The sequence below is a fragment of the Ramularia collo-cygni genome (assembly GCF_900074925.1).
Source record: "Ramularia collo-cygni strain URUG2 genome assembly, contig: RCC_scaffold10, whole genome shotgun sequence".
NCBI classification, from domain to species: Eukaryota; Fungi; Ascomycota; class Dothideomycetes; order Mycosphaerellales; family Mycosphaerellaceae; genus Ramularia; species Ramularia collo-cygni.
Genome location: NW_019716264.1, coordinates 755,134 through 771,154, shown reverse-complemented (window position 1 = coordinate 771,154; position 16,021 = coordinate 755,134). Strand labels below are relative to the sequence as shown.

Sequence of the window (16,021 nt, the reverse complement as noted above, 5' to 3'; positions counted from 1 at the left end):
TGTTTGATTGAGCGTCGAGCTTTGTATGATTCGGTCGTTGGGAGAAGGGCTTGGTGGCCACAGCGGGATCGGCCGTTTGTTTGCCTTGGCATCGCACTGTTGGAAGCTGAAGCTGAACTTCGCGAGCGGTGTCTGGAAACATCGACATCCACATATCGGAAACCGCCATCATGAGCGGCTGCGATAGAAACGACCCGTACGAGGAGGCGCGGGCCAACATCGCCCGAGGAGTTGGACCCGACGAATCGAGGCATCTGCCGCAGCAACAGGCGGGTGCATACACGGGTGGCTACAACAGCCACAACCCCAACGCACACACGGGTGGCCACAACAGCCACAACTACGACGCACATCCGCGAGCCTCCTACCAGGCCAGTGCACACGAGAGTGGGCCCCCTTACAACAACCCGTCTACATACATCAACGCACCGAGGCAACAACCTCCTCGAGGAAGCACGCACACGGATGGGCAATTGCCGACCAACTCGACACCGGCATACCGGCCCACACCCAACGACCCCGGCATCAACCCATACGGTCATTCTGATCTGCAGGATTCGTTATCTGGTGCCCACACGAACTCACGCCGCCACGGTCACCGCCCCGGCATGAACGAAGCCAGGTTCACCGGCGAAAATTCCGGTGCGAACCAGAACACTCCTCCTTCGCAGAGCCAGCCGAGTGGATCCCGCTCGCTTGRCCAACTCGGCTTTGCCGCAGACGAGATCAGGCCCGCCGGTCGCAGCAACTTTGCTCCCGGTACGCAGAATCAGCCTATCGAGGGGGACATCACGGGTCTTCCCGTAGATACGGAGAGACACAAGTCGGACTCTACCCAACAGGGGCGCTCCATCAACACGATCCAAGACAATTTGAACGAGATGCACTGCACGCTCGACACGAGGGTGTTGAAGATTGTGCAGGAGCTAACGGTCAAGGTGAATGAACACCGTCGCCTGCTGGTAAGCCAGGAGAATGCGGTTCACGAGACACAGGACGTAGTCACCCGCCACAACGTCAAATTGCAAAACGAGAAGGCTGCTCACGCGGCTATGCGCGCCGAACTCGAGCAATTCAAGGCTGCTACGCGCGCCAAACTCGAGCAAGCCGATGCTGCCCACGCGGCTACGCGCAACGAACTCGAGAGCTTCAAGCTGGAGTTCCTCTGGATGAAGAGGGTGATTGAGGGAAACAGCAGTCCAATGCCTGCTCGACCTCAGGGGTGGTCAGCTCAGCTTTGAGGTAAGCTCGTGTTGATCACTGTACGTGGTGAGTGTTTTGCAGGGCCAAGCTCAAGTTGCTTCTCAACTTCATCTTCGCTTTCTTCGGTGGTGAGTGTTTTGCAGGGCCAAGCTCAAGTTGCTTCTCAACTTCATCTTCGCTTTCTTCGGTGGACATGTCGGTGCCGTTGCAGTCGTCGTCAAGACTGCAACTGCCCCGCATGTGAATAGCCAAGCTCAAGTTGCTTCTCAGCTTGACCTTGACCTTCTATGATAGACGTGCCGAGCAGTTGCAGTTGTCTTCAAGACCGCAACTGCTCCGCATGCGAATCATGTGGTAGGTGGTGGTAGATACTTCAATGAATTGTTGTATCTCATTCTTCGTCTCCTCATATCGCCTGTAGTCTCCACGCCTCATCTCTCGTGTTTCCTGTTACTCCGCACAATCTCTAAAGCCTAACCAGAGTGTGTCTGGCGTGTCATAAAGGGCGGGTTGTAGTTCGAGGAGGGCCGGGGCAAAGTAGGGTGTTGCAACAGTGTTAAGATTGCCAAGTGGTATCTACGCTAGGATCCTTAGATCTAGGGTTATGACTTAGAAATCGCGATACGCTAGTAGCTAGTTCTTTTTTAAATCGTACGTAGAGTAGAGTAGCCTCTTAGCGCATCGTAATCTCTAAGTTCTAAGTAAGCTAGCTGCGAAGCGAAGCGATGGCCGATTATGTATCTGTCGGCTGACTTCAAGAACAATTAAGTAGACGCTGCATAGCAGATCTTCAAAATACTCTTGCTCATCGGTATAACTTGCTGGGACAGTTGACCTCTTTCGAAACCGCCGGGGACTGCTTGAAGTATAAGGATATACAGATATTCAAGGTCAATCGACAGTCTCAAGACAGCGAGCTCGTTGGATTGGATGGCTAATGGACTGGTCGGTTACCAAACCTCTGTGATCTAGATTGGTATAGAGTGAGTTTTTTATTATTGAGTAGATTGGTTTGAGAGGTAAATCCGAACCAACCAATAGCGTAGGGCTGATGTGTAGCGGCACGACATATGCGCCATCCGCGCAAAAGGAGAYGGATGAATCGGCCCAGCATCCATAGACCCGGGTGTAGGTTCCTACCAAAGACGATGGTCCTGATAAAACCTCCTCCGACTTCCCGCGATACTTGTCGAGTCCAACACCTACTCCCTTTCTGAGATTACCACTCGTGCCGAGCCCCTTGGGCTTTATACTGTCGATACTTCAAGCAGAAAACCTCATCCCGGCGTGGCGTGGAAGCAAAATGCACGGAGAGACATGCACCGAGACGACGCCTCTCCGTCGAGACTTTGGCGAAGCAGGGAGGTCTTTTGAAGACTATGGCGGGAAGGGCGACGCTTCTGTCTCTTCCCTATCAACTCCAACCTCATGGATATACGAGGTCAAGCTCATCATCAGGGATGCCGCACCTCTTATCGTGACCTTTTTCCTCCAATACTCCATTGATGCATCGAGCGTCATTGCTGCTGGTCGACTCGGCACGACTGAGCTCGGGGCCGTTTCTCGTCAGTTTCTCCACTCGCTACCAATTTTGGGTGGACAAAGTGCATCCTCTGACTGACCATCCAACGTTCCAGTGGCCAATATGTCAGCCACCATCACCTGCTTTGGCGTCTACGTCGGCCTCGCCACCAGTCTCGATACCCTCTGCGCCCAAGCCTATGGATCGGGCGAAAAGCACCTCGTGGGCATCTACTGCCAACGCGTCACCTTCTTCCTCATGTGTTTGGGGATCCCCATTGCAACCCTCTGGTACTTTTCCCTCGGAATCCTCCTGCGTATCTTCCCGGACCCCGAAGCGGCACGTCTCTGTGCGTTATATCTGAGATGGCTGATTCTTGCCATTCCGGGCTATGGTGTGTTTGAAGCCGGCRAGAGATTTCTGCAAGCACAGGGACTATTTCGAGCCACGACATATGTTCTACTGGTTGGCGCGCCGCTCCATGCGCTGGTCATGTGGATACTCATCTGGAAGCTGGAGTTGGGTTTCATCGGGGCACCGATTGCTGTTGCCATCACCAGGACCGTGTTGCCCAGCCTGCTCGTACTGTATGTCATATTTGTCGACGGTAAACAGTGTTGGGGAGGCTTCAGCCGGCGGGCGTTTATGAACCTCGGAAGTATGATCGGGTTGGCGGTGCCTGGTATGATACTGATCTTGGCCGAGTGGCTCGCGTTTGAACTCCTGACCATCCTGTCAACGCGGATGGGAACCAAGTTTCTGGCGGCGCAGAGTATCATGATCACCCTCGTATCGCTCTCATATGAATTCCCCTTCCCGATCTCCATTGCTGCCTCAACTAGAGTGGCGAATTTGATTGGGGGAGGAAAGCCCGATAATGCCAAGGTGGCAGCGAAAGTGTCTATACTCATCTGCGGCGTGCCCAGCGCTCTGAGTTTCCTCCTCTACTCTACGCTGGGACGGTGGATCCCTCGTATCTTCACCCAAGACGAGGTGGTAGTGGAACTCGTGGCCAACACCCTACCGGTGGTGGGGCTGCTGGTATTTCTGGATGGAGTGGCAAGTGCCGCCCACGGATTGTTGCGGGGTGTAGGGAAGCAGGCAATCGGAGGACCGGTCAATCTTGTCGCCTACTATGCCCTTTCATTACCCCTTTCCATCGGACTCGCGTTTGGATTGCACTGGGACCTATCAGGTCTGTGGCTAGGAACTGCTATTGGACAACTCGTTGTCGTTATCATTGAATTCGCCTACTTGTCGTACTTGGACTGGGACAAATGTGTTGACGAGGCCAAGTATCGAAGTAGTCTAGGCTAATCTCACTGTTACGACTATTACATGTATATATGTATAGAGAAAGGCCGTTCGTGGCAGCTATAACAGACCTAGGCTATGCGGCTGAACCCATCATCTTTTGGCGTTGTTGACTACTCCTTGGACAACTTTTCAAACTTGATAAACAGCCTTTCGGAACAGTCGCTACCTACAAACTTGTTCGCACCAGGGTACCCGCTCTCATCGGCAACTGTCGTCCTGAAATTGGTATAGATCCCACAAAGAAGCAGTCTCATCACTAGTAACAACGGGTTAGCGTCACATATGGAGRATGAATAGAAATACACGAATGTGAACTTGCATTCCATTGCAGCCTGCTGGCCAATGCAACCGCGACTGCCACCTCCGAATGCAAAAAGCCAGGCGTGACGCTGCGCGGCAGCTTCGGGTCCGCCAGACTGCCACCGTCGCGGCTCCCAGGATTCTGGGTTCGGATACACGTCTGGGTTCCGGTTCAGYCACCATCCGTACGTGCCGATGCGTACGCCAGGGGGCAGATTGGAAAGCTCTCCGACCTTGGACTCGCCTTGCGACGGTGTGAGTCTGGGGTCAAGATTCGGCGCGTTGTTGCGCAGGCGGAGACTCTCCTGGATGACGCAATCCAGAAAGGGAAGAGTCTCGAGGCTTTTCGGAGAGGGAATGGAAATGGCCGACGTAGAGCTTTCGTCGTACATGAACGGCACTTCGATGGACAAGAGCTCCTGTCGAAGTTCGTGTTGAATCGCTTCATGTCGTGATATCTCGTAAATCATGTAGGTAAACATTGTTCCTATAGGCAGGAGGAAAGGCTCTTGTTAGTACGCGTCGCCTGTAGAACGGGGACCTTTTGCACCTCATACCGAATGTATMTCCTGTTGCAGCTTTGCTTACGTTAGCTTTACCATTCCATAGATGCCACACATGTCTACTTACCCATATGATCAAAGCATTCACTAGCCAGTTCTAAAACTTCGGCATGGCCAGGGTGGAATGCTTTTTCTGTGCCTGCAGTTTTGGCTAGACCTTCCCTCACGTAGGCGTACAGAACCGGAAACTCTCCGGGGGCAAATGAGCTGGCGCTCTGCAAGTCCCCGCCCGCGCGTTGAAAAGCTTCCTCACATTCCTCTACCTTGGCAATGGCCCACGCTTCGCAAGCTTTGCGAGCCTCGAAATGTCCTTTCGGAACTATGGGAACTCCAAAATGGGGAAGCCATTTGACAAGCATAGGGTATTCTCTCATCCAGAACCCACTTCCCGGAGGATAGCTCATGTTGAACTGGTCAATCCACCGCCATCGTGCTTCCTCGTCCCTGATAAAGTTGAAGCCCCTGGATATTCCAAAGGCGAAAGTGGACATGAAGTCCAGCGCAAAGGATTGAAACAAAGGCAAGACATTGATGCTTGAATGAGCCGTGGCAGATGTCCGAGTCAGAACTGGCAACATTCTTTCCACGAGCAAGGAATGCATAACAGCACGAGCGTGGGGAGACGTCTGCAAAAATGAACGTGAGTATATGGAAGAGATTCTGCGCCTCTTGGATCTGTGGTTCTTCCCGAGGGACGTGAACATGTTCCGAGTGCTGATTGGAGAGGTCATGTCAGTTTCTTGCGCAGCTCTTCTGATGGATTGCTCCCGAGGCGACATACCCCTGAGTGATGAAGTAGTCATATGAGGGATGCCTGTCGAAGTTGTTGGCGCCAACGCCATAGACGCTTCGGACAGCATCAATGGCATTGAGGACGATTTCGTTGGGTCCGACACGAACGTACGGGCCCTTTGTCGCTAAAGCACTTGTGATACGATCGAATTCGGTCCCCCGCCACCGATGCCACTGGATCCAGAGGGAGCTTATCTGGGCCAGTGGATGGGCGGCGGGCACTCTCGACAACGGCGAGAGGTAAACTTGGTAGACAACAAATCCGACGCACGCGAGAGCTATCGTAGCTGTAGCGAGTGCCACCAGCACGGTAGCATTAGAGGCTGGGAACACTTGCAGGGCCATTTCCAAAATGAGGCTTTCTGTAGAATGATTGCAATTGGAAGATTTTGGTAAGTGCGATACTTCAAATTCTCACAGCGCCCTTTTTATCCAGTAGCAGGTAATGAGTAAACTACACCGCGAGTAGCGGCACGGAACCGGAGATGGACCTATATCCCTTGATTTATGGGCGTACTAGCTGTGTAAGTCTTACGGGGCACATCCTATTGCGTACATCGCAAGTAGCGGCACGGAACCGGAGATGGACCTATATTTCTTAATTCATAGGCGTACTAGCTATGCAAGTCTTACGCGGCACACATCCTATCGCGTTCAATAGAACAGCTCCGCTAGCTACTAACTACTACGTGACGTTATACGCGTACTTTCAGCTGTGTAAAGGTATAGCTTTTGTACCTTGGCTGTAATCCTTGGGATTGGGCCGAGTGAGTCGTAAAGGATAATGAATGAGTCAAAGGGGAGAAGAGTGTGCATCTGATCYACGTGGAGGATGTTACGAGGGGAATTCTAGCCATCATCATGATGAGGGAGTGGAAGGTCAGTAGGGGCCAGAGGTGGATGTTGACGGATGGGTTCGCGTATGATTGGCGGGCGTTGTTTGCCAAGTGGCGGATGTTAGTAATGCTCATAAGGGGAGAACGGAGTAGAGTACCGGACCTCCCCGCTGCCGAAGACTTTGAGCTTAATGTGGGGACGAGCAGCACATCGAGGCGATCGGAGGCTTGACTTCCGCATTCCCTCGCCTGGTTGGGGAGCTCAGCGATCCAGTAGTGTGGGTGCAAAAATTCTCTTTTTACTACTCTTTCCCGACCAATGCCCCCCCCCAAAAATGGTACATTCAACAATTGGGATTCCTCAATGGTCACTCACCTGAGTACTGATCAAACGATGACGTGCTTCAATAGGTTGGAGCGGACGGGTCGGCGTGGGCTCACGCTCGAAACCGGGACCCAAAGGTCACGTGGAATAGATGATCGCCCTGCAAAGGGTTGCCAGGTATCCACCGCTACGCTGCACAGAGGACAGTCGGCTGACACTCGACGTGACAAGAAGGCTCAACGCAATCAGAAGGATCATGAAACCTAACCAAGGGCTTGCGGTCGCATCTCACGCAGATGCCCGCACCGTTTTGGAAAGTTAGAATGACCTCGACAGCAGATATCTGGAACCATGTGCAAAGCTTCCCATGGCGTTACCGGTCCCACTTTGCAGCCGAAACAGAGAAAACACATTCACAGGTAGCAGATTCCTCCTCACCCCTTTCATCTCATTCTAAATGCGACAGTATCAGCAAACGAAGCTCGTCAAGCATCATCGCTAGCGGAGAGTCGGCAGAACTCTCAAACATCACACCCCAATGCGTGGAGAGACTGTAGTCGGACTGAACGAACCACTTTTCGTCGAAGTGCTGGTTTCATTCATGCACCGTGCACGCTAGTCTCTCATCGAAAGACAGCTGAACAGCAAGCGACTGCCCTTCTTGATACTTAACCCTTCGAGCCGCATGCGAGGAGATGACTGCATGGTAGGAGAGGGGATATTAAAAGCATATGAGCTGGGGTGATCGATCCACTTCTAGCAGATCGCGGTCCGGAAGCCATTCCTCTGTTCCATCAACCCTGACCGCACACCGCGATCCCGGCTAGGTTCTCTCTTTCCATTCTCTCGTCGTGGAGCTGATTCTATAATCGGCTAATCATGCCATGAACCACTCTTCATTCGTGACCTGGTATCTTTCCTGTCATTCTCGCAGCCATCAAGCAAACATGCTGGCACCGCCACTCTCAATCGCCTCAATCTCCTCGACAGCTTGTTCCTATCCTATCCTATCCGAGAGAACTCGCCCTTGCCAGGCTTAATCGGCCCCAACTCCCTCGCGCTACGACCTCCCATTGCTCCGTGGGGTTGTAGCCACGATTTACGGGCCGTGAAGGATACATCTACATTAAATGTGTCTCCAAACACGCGGTTCGTTACAATTTGCTGCACTCTTCTGCAACATCATCATGTTTCTTAGCATTGTTCGCAGCGCGCGCTCGCATTGAATTTCAGAACAGCAGGAAGAAACTCCCGCGAAAAGCATGCAGTTTCGCCCTTCCCTTCCGGAAGCTTTCATGCACGTGCGGTGAACAGGTGTACTACAGCGGAAAAGTGCAACAACATCTCCGACGCGTCTTGTTGAGGGCAAAGTGCAGGTACGGTAGCATGAATTATGACATAATGCCAATCCAGTTTAGGGCAAACTTGCCGTGACCCCGCAGTGAGTGGCATGATGATAATTCCCCGTCAGACGTCGAGGCCCACTAGAAGAACTAGGGCATCCTAGCCGAGGCCCGGCAACGCTTCATTACACCCGTCCATCCGGTAGAAAGCAAAATGGAATCTGAGAAACTTCACTCGATTGTGGACAAGTGGCCCTTTAGACATTGGCATTGGCATTGTACGTTTGGCTAGTTAACAGTGATTCCGGCTTTATAACAACTAAGCAAATAAAACTTCAGTTATCTTATCTTCTGGCTCACAAGTGGTAAAATTGAAGCGCTTCCGTGTAGAAGAGTCAGGTAGATTTATTTGCAACGAGGGATCCACTAGCGTTAGAGTTCGTTTTGGCTTCCATGTCTTACACGGGGCGCACCCGCGAACTCACGAGACAAAGTTTAAACCGACTTCTCTCTGTTAATGAGGACGTTGAGGGCAGCCTTGCCATAGCCTAGCAACGAATAATTTGCGCCAGCTTTCGTCCAAACTCTTTCTCGCGAGGTAAAGTAGTGCTAGCCGAAGTGGCTACTGGTTTGTGCGTTAAGGATTTTTGGTATTTGATTCTAACAAGATGTTACTTTCATAGCAACGATCGTCTCTCCTCGACGTGTCCTTTCCCGGGACGTCCCTTTTTTTCACCCCTTCTCCAACATAATTCTCAAGCGGATTATAATAGGGGCTTACCTACTCACCTAATCCAGTTCAACAGACCATTCTGAACCCCGCGATCGAGTGTCTAACCTCCGATAAACTCCTCGTACATTCCCCGAAACTATGCTACCAAAAGACCTAGACATGTTGTCATGCGCTGCCTCGGCTCGGATATCAGTTGTACAGAAGACATCCCGCATACAGGAAGCTCTAATAAGATTTCGAGGTGATTGCAAGGGAAGTAGGCCAATTGGGAGTACACTCGACATAGTTACGATTGATTCGACACGATTGTTGGGACATGGACTAGGCCAAAGAAATGGCTTTCGGAGCTGCCGGTATGCAGGTTATAGTCTTCAACAATCAGCTCAGCTGGAGTAACACAGTCGCCTGATGCAAAGTTCCTATCCATGCGCACAGCCCATGCCAGTTTCGGGGAGTCACTGGCTAGACGGAGAGCAAAATGTTCCCTTCGGACGGAATATGGGCACACTTGGATCGTCTTTGTTCGAATAGTGCACTCCAAGTACATGGCGACTGTGCGATTACTGATACATCAGACGACGTGCGTTCTGGGAGAACGACACGGAGTTTACCTAGCATCATAGCCGGAGCTGAACAATGGTAGCACAATGTGCAATGCGACTTCCAGGCATGATCTCCCTGATTATGCCTGAACAAGGACACGAGCTCTTGCACACCCATGAATCGGAGCCCCTTGGACCTCGTCGAGAAAGCTGTCCCTGCGCAGTCAGAGCATAGCCATGCATGGACAGTACCAGGCGGGGTGTAAGGATCTCATATGAGCCATTTTATGGTGACCGCGAGGTCTCACGAGAGACGAGGCAGAGGGGTAGAGATTGGCAGGTATATATATGACCAGTCCGAACGCCTCCAACTCTTCATCTCAAACCACATTCCACTGCACTTCAACAAAGCCTCTAGCTTTCCAACCAACAAACCAACCAACCCACCCACCCTACCAGACAAAATGCGTGTCACTCTTGTCCTTTCCTGCCTATGGGTCGCACTTGTCACCGCATTGCCCCCCGGAGAAGTCGACAGGTCTACGGGCCTAGCCGACGGGCTCTTCAAGCGACAGAGGTGCTCCTCTTGCAGACGTACATGCATTACGTCCAGCGGCGAAGAATGCACTCAGGTGGGGTCAAATGGAGAATGCGGCATTGATTGTATGCCGGGCGTAAGTACATCCCGAAAGAGCCCTTGCGTTGGAGCTGTGCTGTCGTCCATCGATCAATTTGTCAATGTCATATGCTAACGTACCTCTTCTTGATTTCAGGACCTTTGCCCCGAAGCGGTAAGATATCTCGAATATCTGATCGAGCTCTAGGCTTGATTTTGCGTGTCAAATGCTAATGTGAATCACAACACAGAGCGGATGCCTTTGCAACTGTGTATGTTTGCCACTGCGGCTTAGCAACGAATGGTTCGGCTTCGCTTACATTGTCCTATAGTAAATCGAACGCCTTCTGGACCTTGCAGTGCAATGCAAGTGTTGTCATGGCATGGAGTTCTCTTTGTCGAAGAGTTTAATCTCGGGCCATTGGCCACTTGTGGCAAGCGGGTGGTTTTTTGATCCTATCCTCCAATTCTCTTAGACTACGACCATAGGATCCATTAATCACAAACAAACTGTTTGGTCATTCATCTTGCTTTCTTGATCAGACTCTACTACTTCTCAAAGTTGCGCTTGCGATGATGATTACAAGGTACGATGTAACATCTCAAGCAGAAATGCTCCTTCTCTTAAAAACGTCCGAGAACGGTCCATGTCGTTCGTGTACGCGTATATGGATTCATCTACTACCCCCATCTGTTACGACGAACTTGCTCGATACTACTACCGCCATCCTTTCCCCCGTCACATCGAGATTCAGAACGCACTCTTACGCATAGACCCTTCTCAGTTATAACCCAAAGAAGGTTACCGAGACAGCTTTACGAGCGCATCAGGTGCTGGCCGACTAGAAGTTGACCGCGTATCTATTCATCCCTCAAGAATCGGAGACGCCTCCGCTCTACATAACAAGCCCTTGGCTGTCACTGAACGCTTTGGTATTAGACGGAAAGCGCATGATTGTGGAGGCCAGCGACGAGCAATCAGCACGCTGGAATGAGCAGCTTAGAATGACTTACATTCGATGCCCATTCAAACACGTAAATGAAGGGGGGTCTGTGCATAAGCGAGGTGTACTAACCGAGGAAGTTCGGATAACTCCTTAATTCATCTACCTCCGCTTTGCGTAGTACGTATTAAATATAGCATGTTTAAACCTACGGGTACTGTCTAGATACCTGCTTTAAACGGCATTAAATGCGGATAGACCTTTAGACACTTTACCGTATACTATAGAAGGCGTTTAACCTCGGTTAGTAATATAGTAAAACGAGGACGCCCCCGTAATACTCTACGAGTAGACGACTTCGACCTTAATAATACCGATAACGACGCCGATAACGATTTAGACGAAGACGACCTCGCCGGCCTAAATAACGGCGGCCTATTATACTAACTACCGCTACGAAATATAAATTAGCTACTAATCGCCGAAGGATCCGGTTAGGCCGGTAGCTCGTCTAGTCCTATACTAATAGCGACGGCGGTAAATAATAGAGCGGTAATAGATAATAGATTAGACAACCTATTAATAGAGGAACTATAACGCCTTACGGTAGTATAGGACCTCCGTAAGAGGCGCGCTCGGCTCGCCGGAGGAACTCCTATTAGCGCGACGGCGTTTCTACTAGCCTCTACTACGCTTACGCCGGTAGCGAAGATAGTAGATAATAAGAACATACTTAATAGTAAGATACCCCTCGGTAACCGCTCGTAGATAATGCGTAACCTCTAATACGTACTAAAACCTCTTATTAACGACGTTTACTATAAACGATTTAACCCCCTTAATCTCGCGCGAATAAGGCTAATCCCTTAAGTAACGAACCTCGGTATCCGATCGGTAATCGATACTACCGGCTATTTAAACTCCTACCGTATCGTAGGCAAGATTAAGGAGATAAGTAGCGCGTTAGTTTAGCGCGAAGGTTTTAGATACTTCGAGCTATTAATAGACCGCTTCTTTAGCGYAGACTATCTATTACTACTAAGATAGCTTAACCTACATTCTATCTAGGTATTAGGCTAGGCTAGGCGCTTTTAGTAGAGCGACGTAGTAGTCTATTTAGCTATAGCCGCTTATACGGAAGCGTATAGCCGAGGAGTAACCGATACTAGCTCGTCGTCGTTCGATCCTTTATTTACGTATAACTACCTTACGCCGGAGTTCGTAGTTTTAATAGTGCTATAAAAAGGAGGACTTATAATTACTAGTAATTCGATACTACTATAAGCTCGGAACGATAATTCGAAGAAGAAGAAAGGCCTATATATAAAGTAGAACCTATACGATTATACTAAACCTTATCCTTAGAGCCTCGCGTATGTTTATAACTAATACTAAGGTAGCTACCGGTTTAACGAATATCCTAAGCGCCGAAAGTAACTAAGTACGCTACCCTCGCTAGCCGAGGATAGCGACGTAGAGGAGTTACTRGACGTACTAGCAATCTAGCACTTCGTAGTATAGCTTCCGTCCGTTATTACTACGCTTCCCTTAACTACTACTACGATAGGTTCCCTTCGCCCGAATACGACGCTACCCTTTAACGCTTATACGTCGTCCGTACGAGTTCCGAACGCCTCGCCGTTACGCCTTACGGCTTAGCGCGCGCTTCTTTAAAGATACTTTAATTAAGAGCTAGTACGCGTATTATTATACATTATAGAGTACGGCGTAGATATTAGGTACCTTAGCGGTATAAGGGAGCGTATAGCGCGTAATTACCGCTTTATAAGTAACGATCCGAAAGTAATTACGTATAAGGTATAAGAAGAGCTAGCTAATAGAAGGATATCTATTACTACTACCGCGGTAGTATCCTTACCGCTAGGACTCGTTCCTAAAAGTAGCGGAGGCTATCGCCGTATTTACGACCTCTCTTAGCCTCGCGAGTCGTTAATTAATAACGGTATACCCTACGCTTACGGCGTAATCTCGTACGTACGCTTCGAGTTAATCCTTAATCGCGTATAGGCTACTAGCGCCGGTAGTATTATTATAAAGAGGGATATAAAGGACGCGTTCCGTCTTATTCTAGTATGTATTTAATACCGTCGTCTCTTAGCCTTCGAATAGTAAGGATATATCTATATAGAGAACTTCCTTCTATTTAGCCTACGTACGGCTCCGTTCTTGTTTAACCTCTTCGCTAAAGGAATATACTAGATCCTCGAGATAATAACTATACTCTACGTCGATTATTACCTCGATAATTTCCTCGGCATCTGTATACGTTAAGCAGACGTTAACCGCTTTAAACTTATATAGGCTTCCTCGATAGAACTACTCGGCGTTCCTTTAAGTAAGGAAAAAGAAGAAGAAGGTACCTATCTTACCGTGCTTAGAACGGAAATTAATACGATCGTAATAGAGTATCGCCTACCTAAGAACAAGCGCCTTACTACGCTTAATCTAATTAATAATGCGTTAGCTAGGAATAGCATTACTCTAGATACGGCTCGAACTCTCGCTAGTAAGCTATCTTAGGCTACGTATATCGTAGATGTTAGAAGGGCGTTTAATGTTACCTTATACGCTTTTATCTCTTAGTTTTAGTCCGCCTTCGAAAGAAGAAGACTTTACTCTAAGCTAAGAAGCGATTTACTTTAGTAGTAACGCGCACTCTATACGACGAACGGCGTACGCCTTATTTAGCCGACTTAGCTACGATTATAGCTTTTTACCGATGCCTCCTTAATAGGTATTAGTGCATTTTAGTACTACGGCGACTCGCCGTATTAGGAATACTATCTAGATACTATCCGTGCTTAAGACGCGTTTATAATTAAAAGGACAGATAACGTATATATTAACGTTACGGAAGTAGATATAGTTACCCTCTCCTTCTCGCGCTAGGCTAGTAACTAGACCTATTAAGAGGTTATCGTATATATAGATAGTCGTACTATCTTCGGTAGGCTTAATCGCTATCGTATAAAGGGCGAAGCAAATATACTACTCCGAGAGGCACTACTTACTTTAATTTAGGCCCGCTTTTCTCTTAGTTAGCTATTATAGCTTCCCTCGGAAGATAACGGCCTCGCTAATAATTTATTACGTCTCGATTAGGCTTTACTCTACTATCGATCGGAGATAGCTCGAGCGTATTACTAACCTTACTAACTTATCGCCGGACCTGCCTACTCGAAGTAGCGGCTTCTATATACTACTATACTACGGACTATCTCCTCGTACGCGTACTACCTATACCTCCGCTATTTTATAATACGAATCCTTCTATACTTTTAAGAGTAAGGATCCTTAGCTACTTCGCGAAGAGGTTCTCTAAGAGTTTATAATAGTAAGGACATTATTAGGATACTAGGGAAATTCCGTAGCGGGGCGTACTATCGAGGCATACGTATACGCTCTAAGGTCGTACGAGGTAGATATTAGTAGAAGGCCGGAGGCGGTTACTAAGCGGCTACTAAAAGGCGTAAAATCAATTCGCCCTTTTGCTATTAAGGTAGTAGTTACGAGGCTTCCGTCTATACGCTTATAAGGACTCTTAGGTAGTAGGTATTTAGGGCTAGACTAAAGCGGTAGTAGCTCTAGACACTTGCTTACTTACGTCTACATATTATATATACGGATGCTAAGTACTAGAGGCTACTATAGCTAGGCCTAAGCTACGTTCTATACGTACGTCTATCTACGTAAACTAAAGGGATAGAGGGCGGGAAAAAGCGGCTATACTACCTATAGCGTAAAAAGGGCGTGTTAATTAAAGAGGTAAGAGTAAGTAGCTCTCTTAGAATTTAGAACGCCCTCTTACGTATAGACCCCTCTTATCTATACGCTTATAAGAACTCTTAGGTAGTAGGTATTTAGGGCTAGACTAAAGCGGTAGTAGCTCTAGATACTTGCTTACTTACGTCCGTATATTATATATACGAATGCTAAGTACTAGAGGCTACTATAGCTAGGCCTAAGGCGAAGCTAGGGCCCTAAACTATAGGTAAGTATATATAGTATAGTACGGAAGGTGTTATAGATATAGTCGTTATATAGCGTGCCGTAAAGAGTATAGGAAGTTATATAGGTAGTAGTCCTTATCTAAGTAGCATAGATTAACCGGTTTAAAAGCTATTACTTAGGCGGTATAGCGTATCCTCTAGCGTCGCGTAGTAGAGTAGGAAGGCATCTAATTACTATCGTCTAAGTCGCTATATCTCGCCGTCTATTATTCCGATATCCCTTACTCTTTATATAGCCTATCTTCGGATAGAGTAACCGCTATATCCCTATATATCTAGCCTAGCTCTTAAAATACTAGCGCGGATAAACTTAATTAGCGACTCTTTCGTAAAGTAGCCGCTCTAGAGGACGAAGAGGGACTATAGCGGGGATAGCGTAGGTTGCGCTATAAGTAGGTTACGATAGTTCGAAACTAGGTAGGTCGGTACTCCTATAGTAGCGACAATAATATTAACTCCTTAGTATTCCTTATCGGTTTACGAGCGTTTTAACCGTAGCTTTAGGTAAGAGTAATCCGTTACGAGAATAATATCGGAGCGAGTATAGTACTAGCGGCTTCACGCTACTAAGTGTTTAGCTTTGCCGTTAAACGTAATTTCGCCGAGGCGTAAGAACGCGCCGAAGGCTAACGTAACCGCCGCGTTATAGTTCGCGACGTTAACCGAAGTTAGTAGTTATACCGTAGCGAGAAGTATGTCTAGCGTAATAAGTAGCCGTTCCTTACGTAGGGTCGCGTTTACTAACTTCGCGCCCTTTACTAGCTATTTAAGGTAATCGTCGTCGAACACGGCGAGTTTAGTTAACGATAAGCCGATGTCGACGTAATAAGCGCGTAAGCCGGCGAGTAATACCTAGATTAACTCGCCCTTAATCGTTTTCTTAAAAAGGCTACCTAAGTATAGCGCTCTATCGACGATATATTAATAAAGCAGCTAGCGTATTAGCGGGTAAGG

The 16,021-nt window shown here is 48.6% G+C and overlaps 6 protein-coding genes; 5 read left to right on the top strand and 1 right to left on the bottom strand.

Moving 5' to 3' along the window:
- Window positions 1-170: 170 nt before the first annotated feature.
- Window positions 171-1,241, top strand: RCC_06853 (uncharacterized protein; the record flags this gene model as incomplete). Its single annotated transcript, XM_023772113.1, has 1 exon — window positions 171-1,241. One exon carries the CDS (start codon window positions 171-173, stop codon window positions 1,239-1,241), a length of 1,071 nt encoding a protein of 356 aa, XP_023627881.1.
- Window positions 1,242-2,506: 1,265 nt separating this feature from the next.
- On the top strand, window positions 2,507-4,042 carry RCC_06852 (related to ethionine resistance protein; the record flags this gene model as incomplete). XM_023772112.1 has 2 exons in its annotated part: window positions 2,507-2,768; window positions 2,841-4,042. 2 exons carry the CDS (start codon window positions 2,507-2,509, stop codon window positions 4,040-4,042), a joined length of 1,464 nt encoding a protein of 487 aa, XP_023627880.1.
- Window positions 4,043-4,152: 110 nt separating this feature from the next.
- Window positions 4,153-6,042, bottom strand: RCC_06851 (related to cytochrome P450 monooxygenase; the record flags this gene model as incomplete). XM_023772111.1 has 5 exons in its annotated part: window positions 4,153-4,298; window positions 4,362-4,829; window positions 4,900-4,920; window positions 4,973-5,619; window positions 5,687-6,042. 5 exons carry the CDS (start codon window positions 6,040-6,042, stop codon window positions 4,153-4,155), a joined length of 1,638 nt encoding a protein of 545 aa, XP_023627879.1.
- Window positions 6,043-7,225: 1,183 nt separating this feature from the next.
- RCC_06850 (uncharacterized protein) lies at window positions 7,226-7,530 on the top strand (the record flags this gene model as incomplete). XM_023772110.1 has 2 exons in its annotated part: window positions 7,226-7,277; window positions 7,325-7,530. The coding sequence occupies 2 exons, from the start codon at window positions 7,226-7,228 to the stop codon at window positions 7,528-7,530; spliced, it is 258 nt and encodes an 85-aa protein (XP_023627878.1).
- A 1,542-nt stretch (window positions 7,531-9,072) lies between these two features.
- Window positions 9,073-9,330, top strand: RCC_06849 (uncharacterized protein; the record flags this gene model as incomplete). Its single annotated transcript, XM_023772109.1, has 1 exon — window positions 9,073-9,330. The coding sequence occupies one exon, from the start codon at window positions 9,073-9,075 to the stop codon at window positions 9,328-9,330; it is 258 nt and encodes an 85-aa protein (XP_023627877.1).
- Window positions 9,331-9,940: 610 nt separating this feature from the next.
- On the top strand, window positions 9,941-10,427 carry RCC_06848 (uncharacterized protein; the record flags this gene model as incomplete). XM_023772108.1 has 4 exons in its annotated part: window positions 9,941-10,150; window positions 10,250-10,267; window positions 10,344-10,364; window positions 10,425-10,427. The coding sequence occupies 4 exons, from the start codon at window positions 9,941-9,943 to the stop codon at window positions 10,425-10,427; spliced, it is 252 nt and encodes an 83-aa protein (XP_023627876.1).
- Between the last annotated feature and the right edge of the window lie 5,594 nt (window positions 10,428-16,021).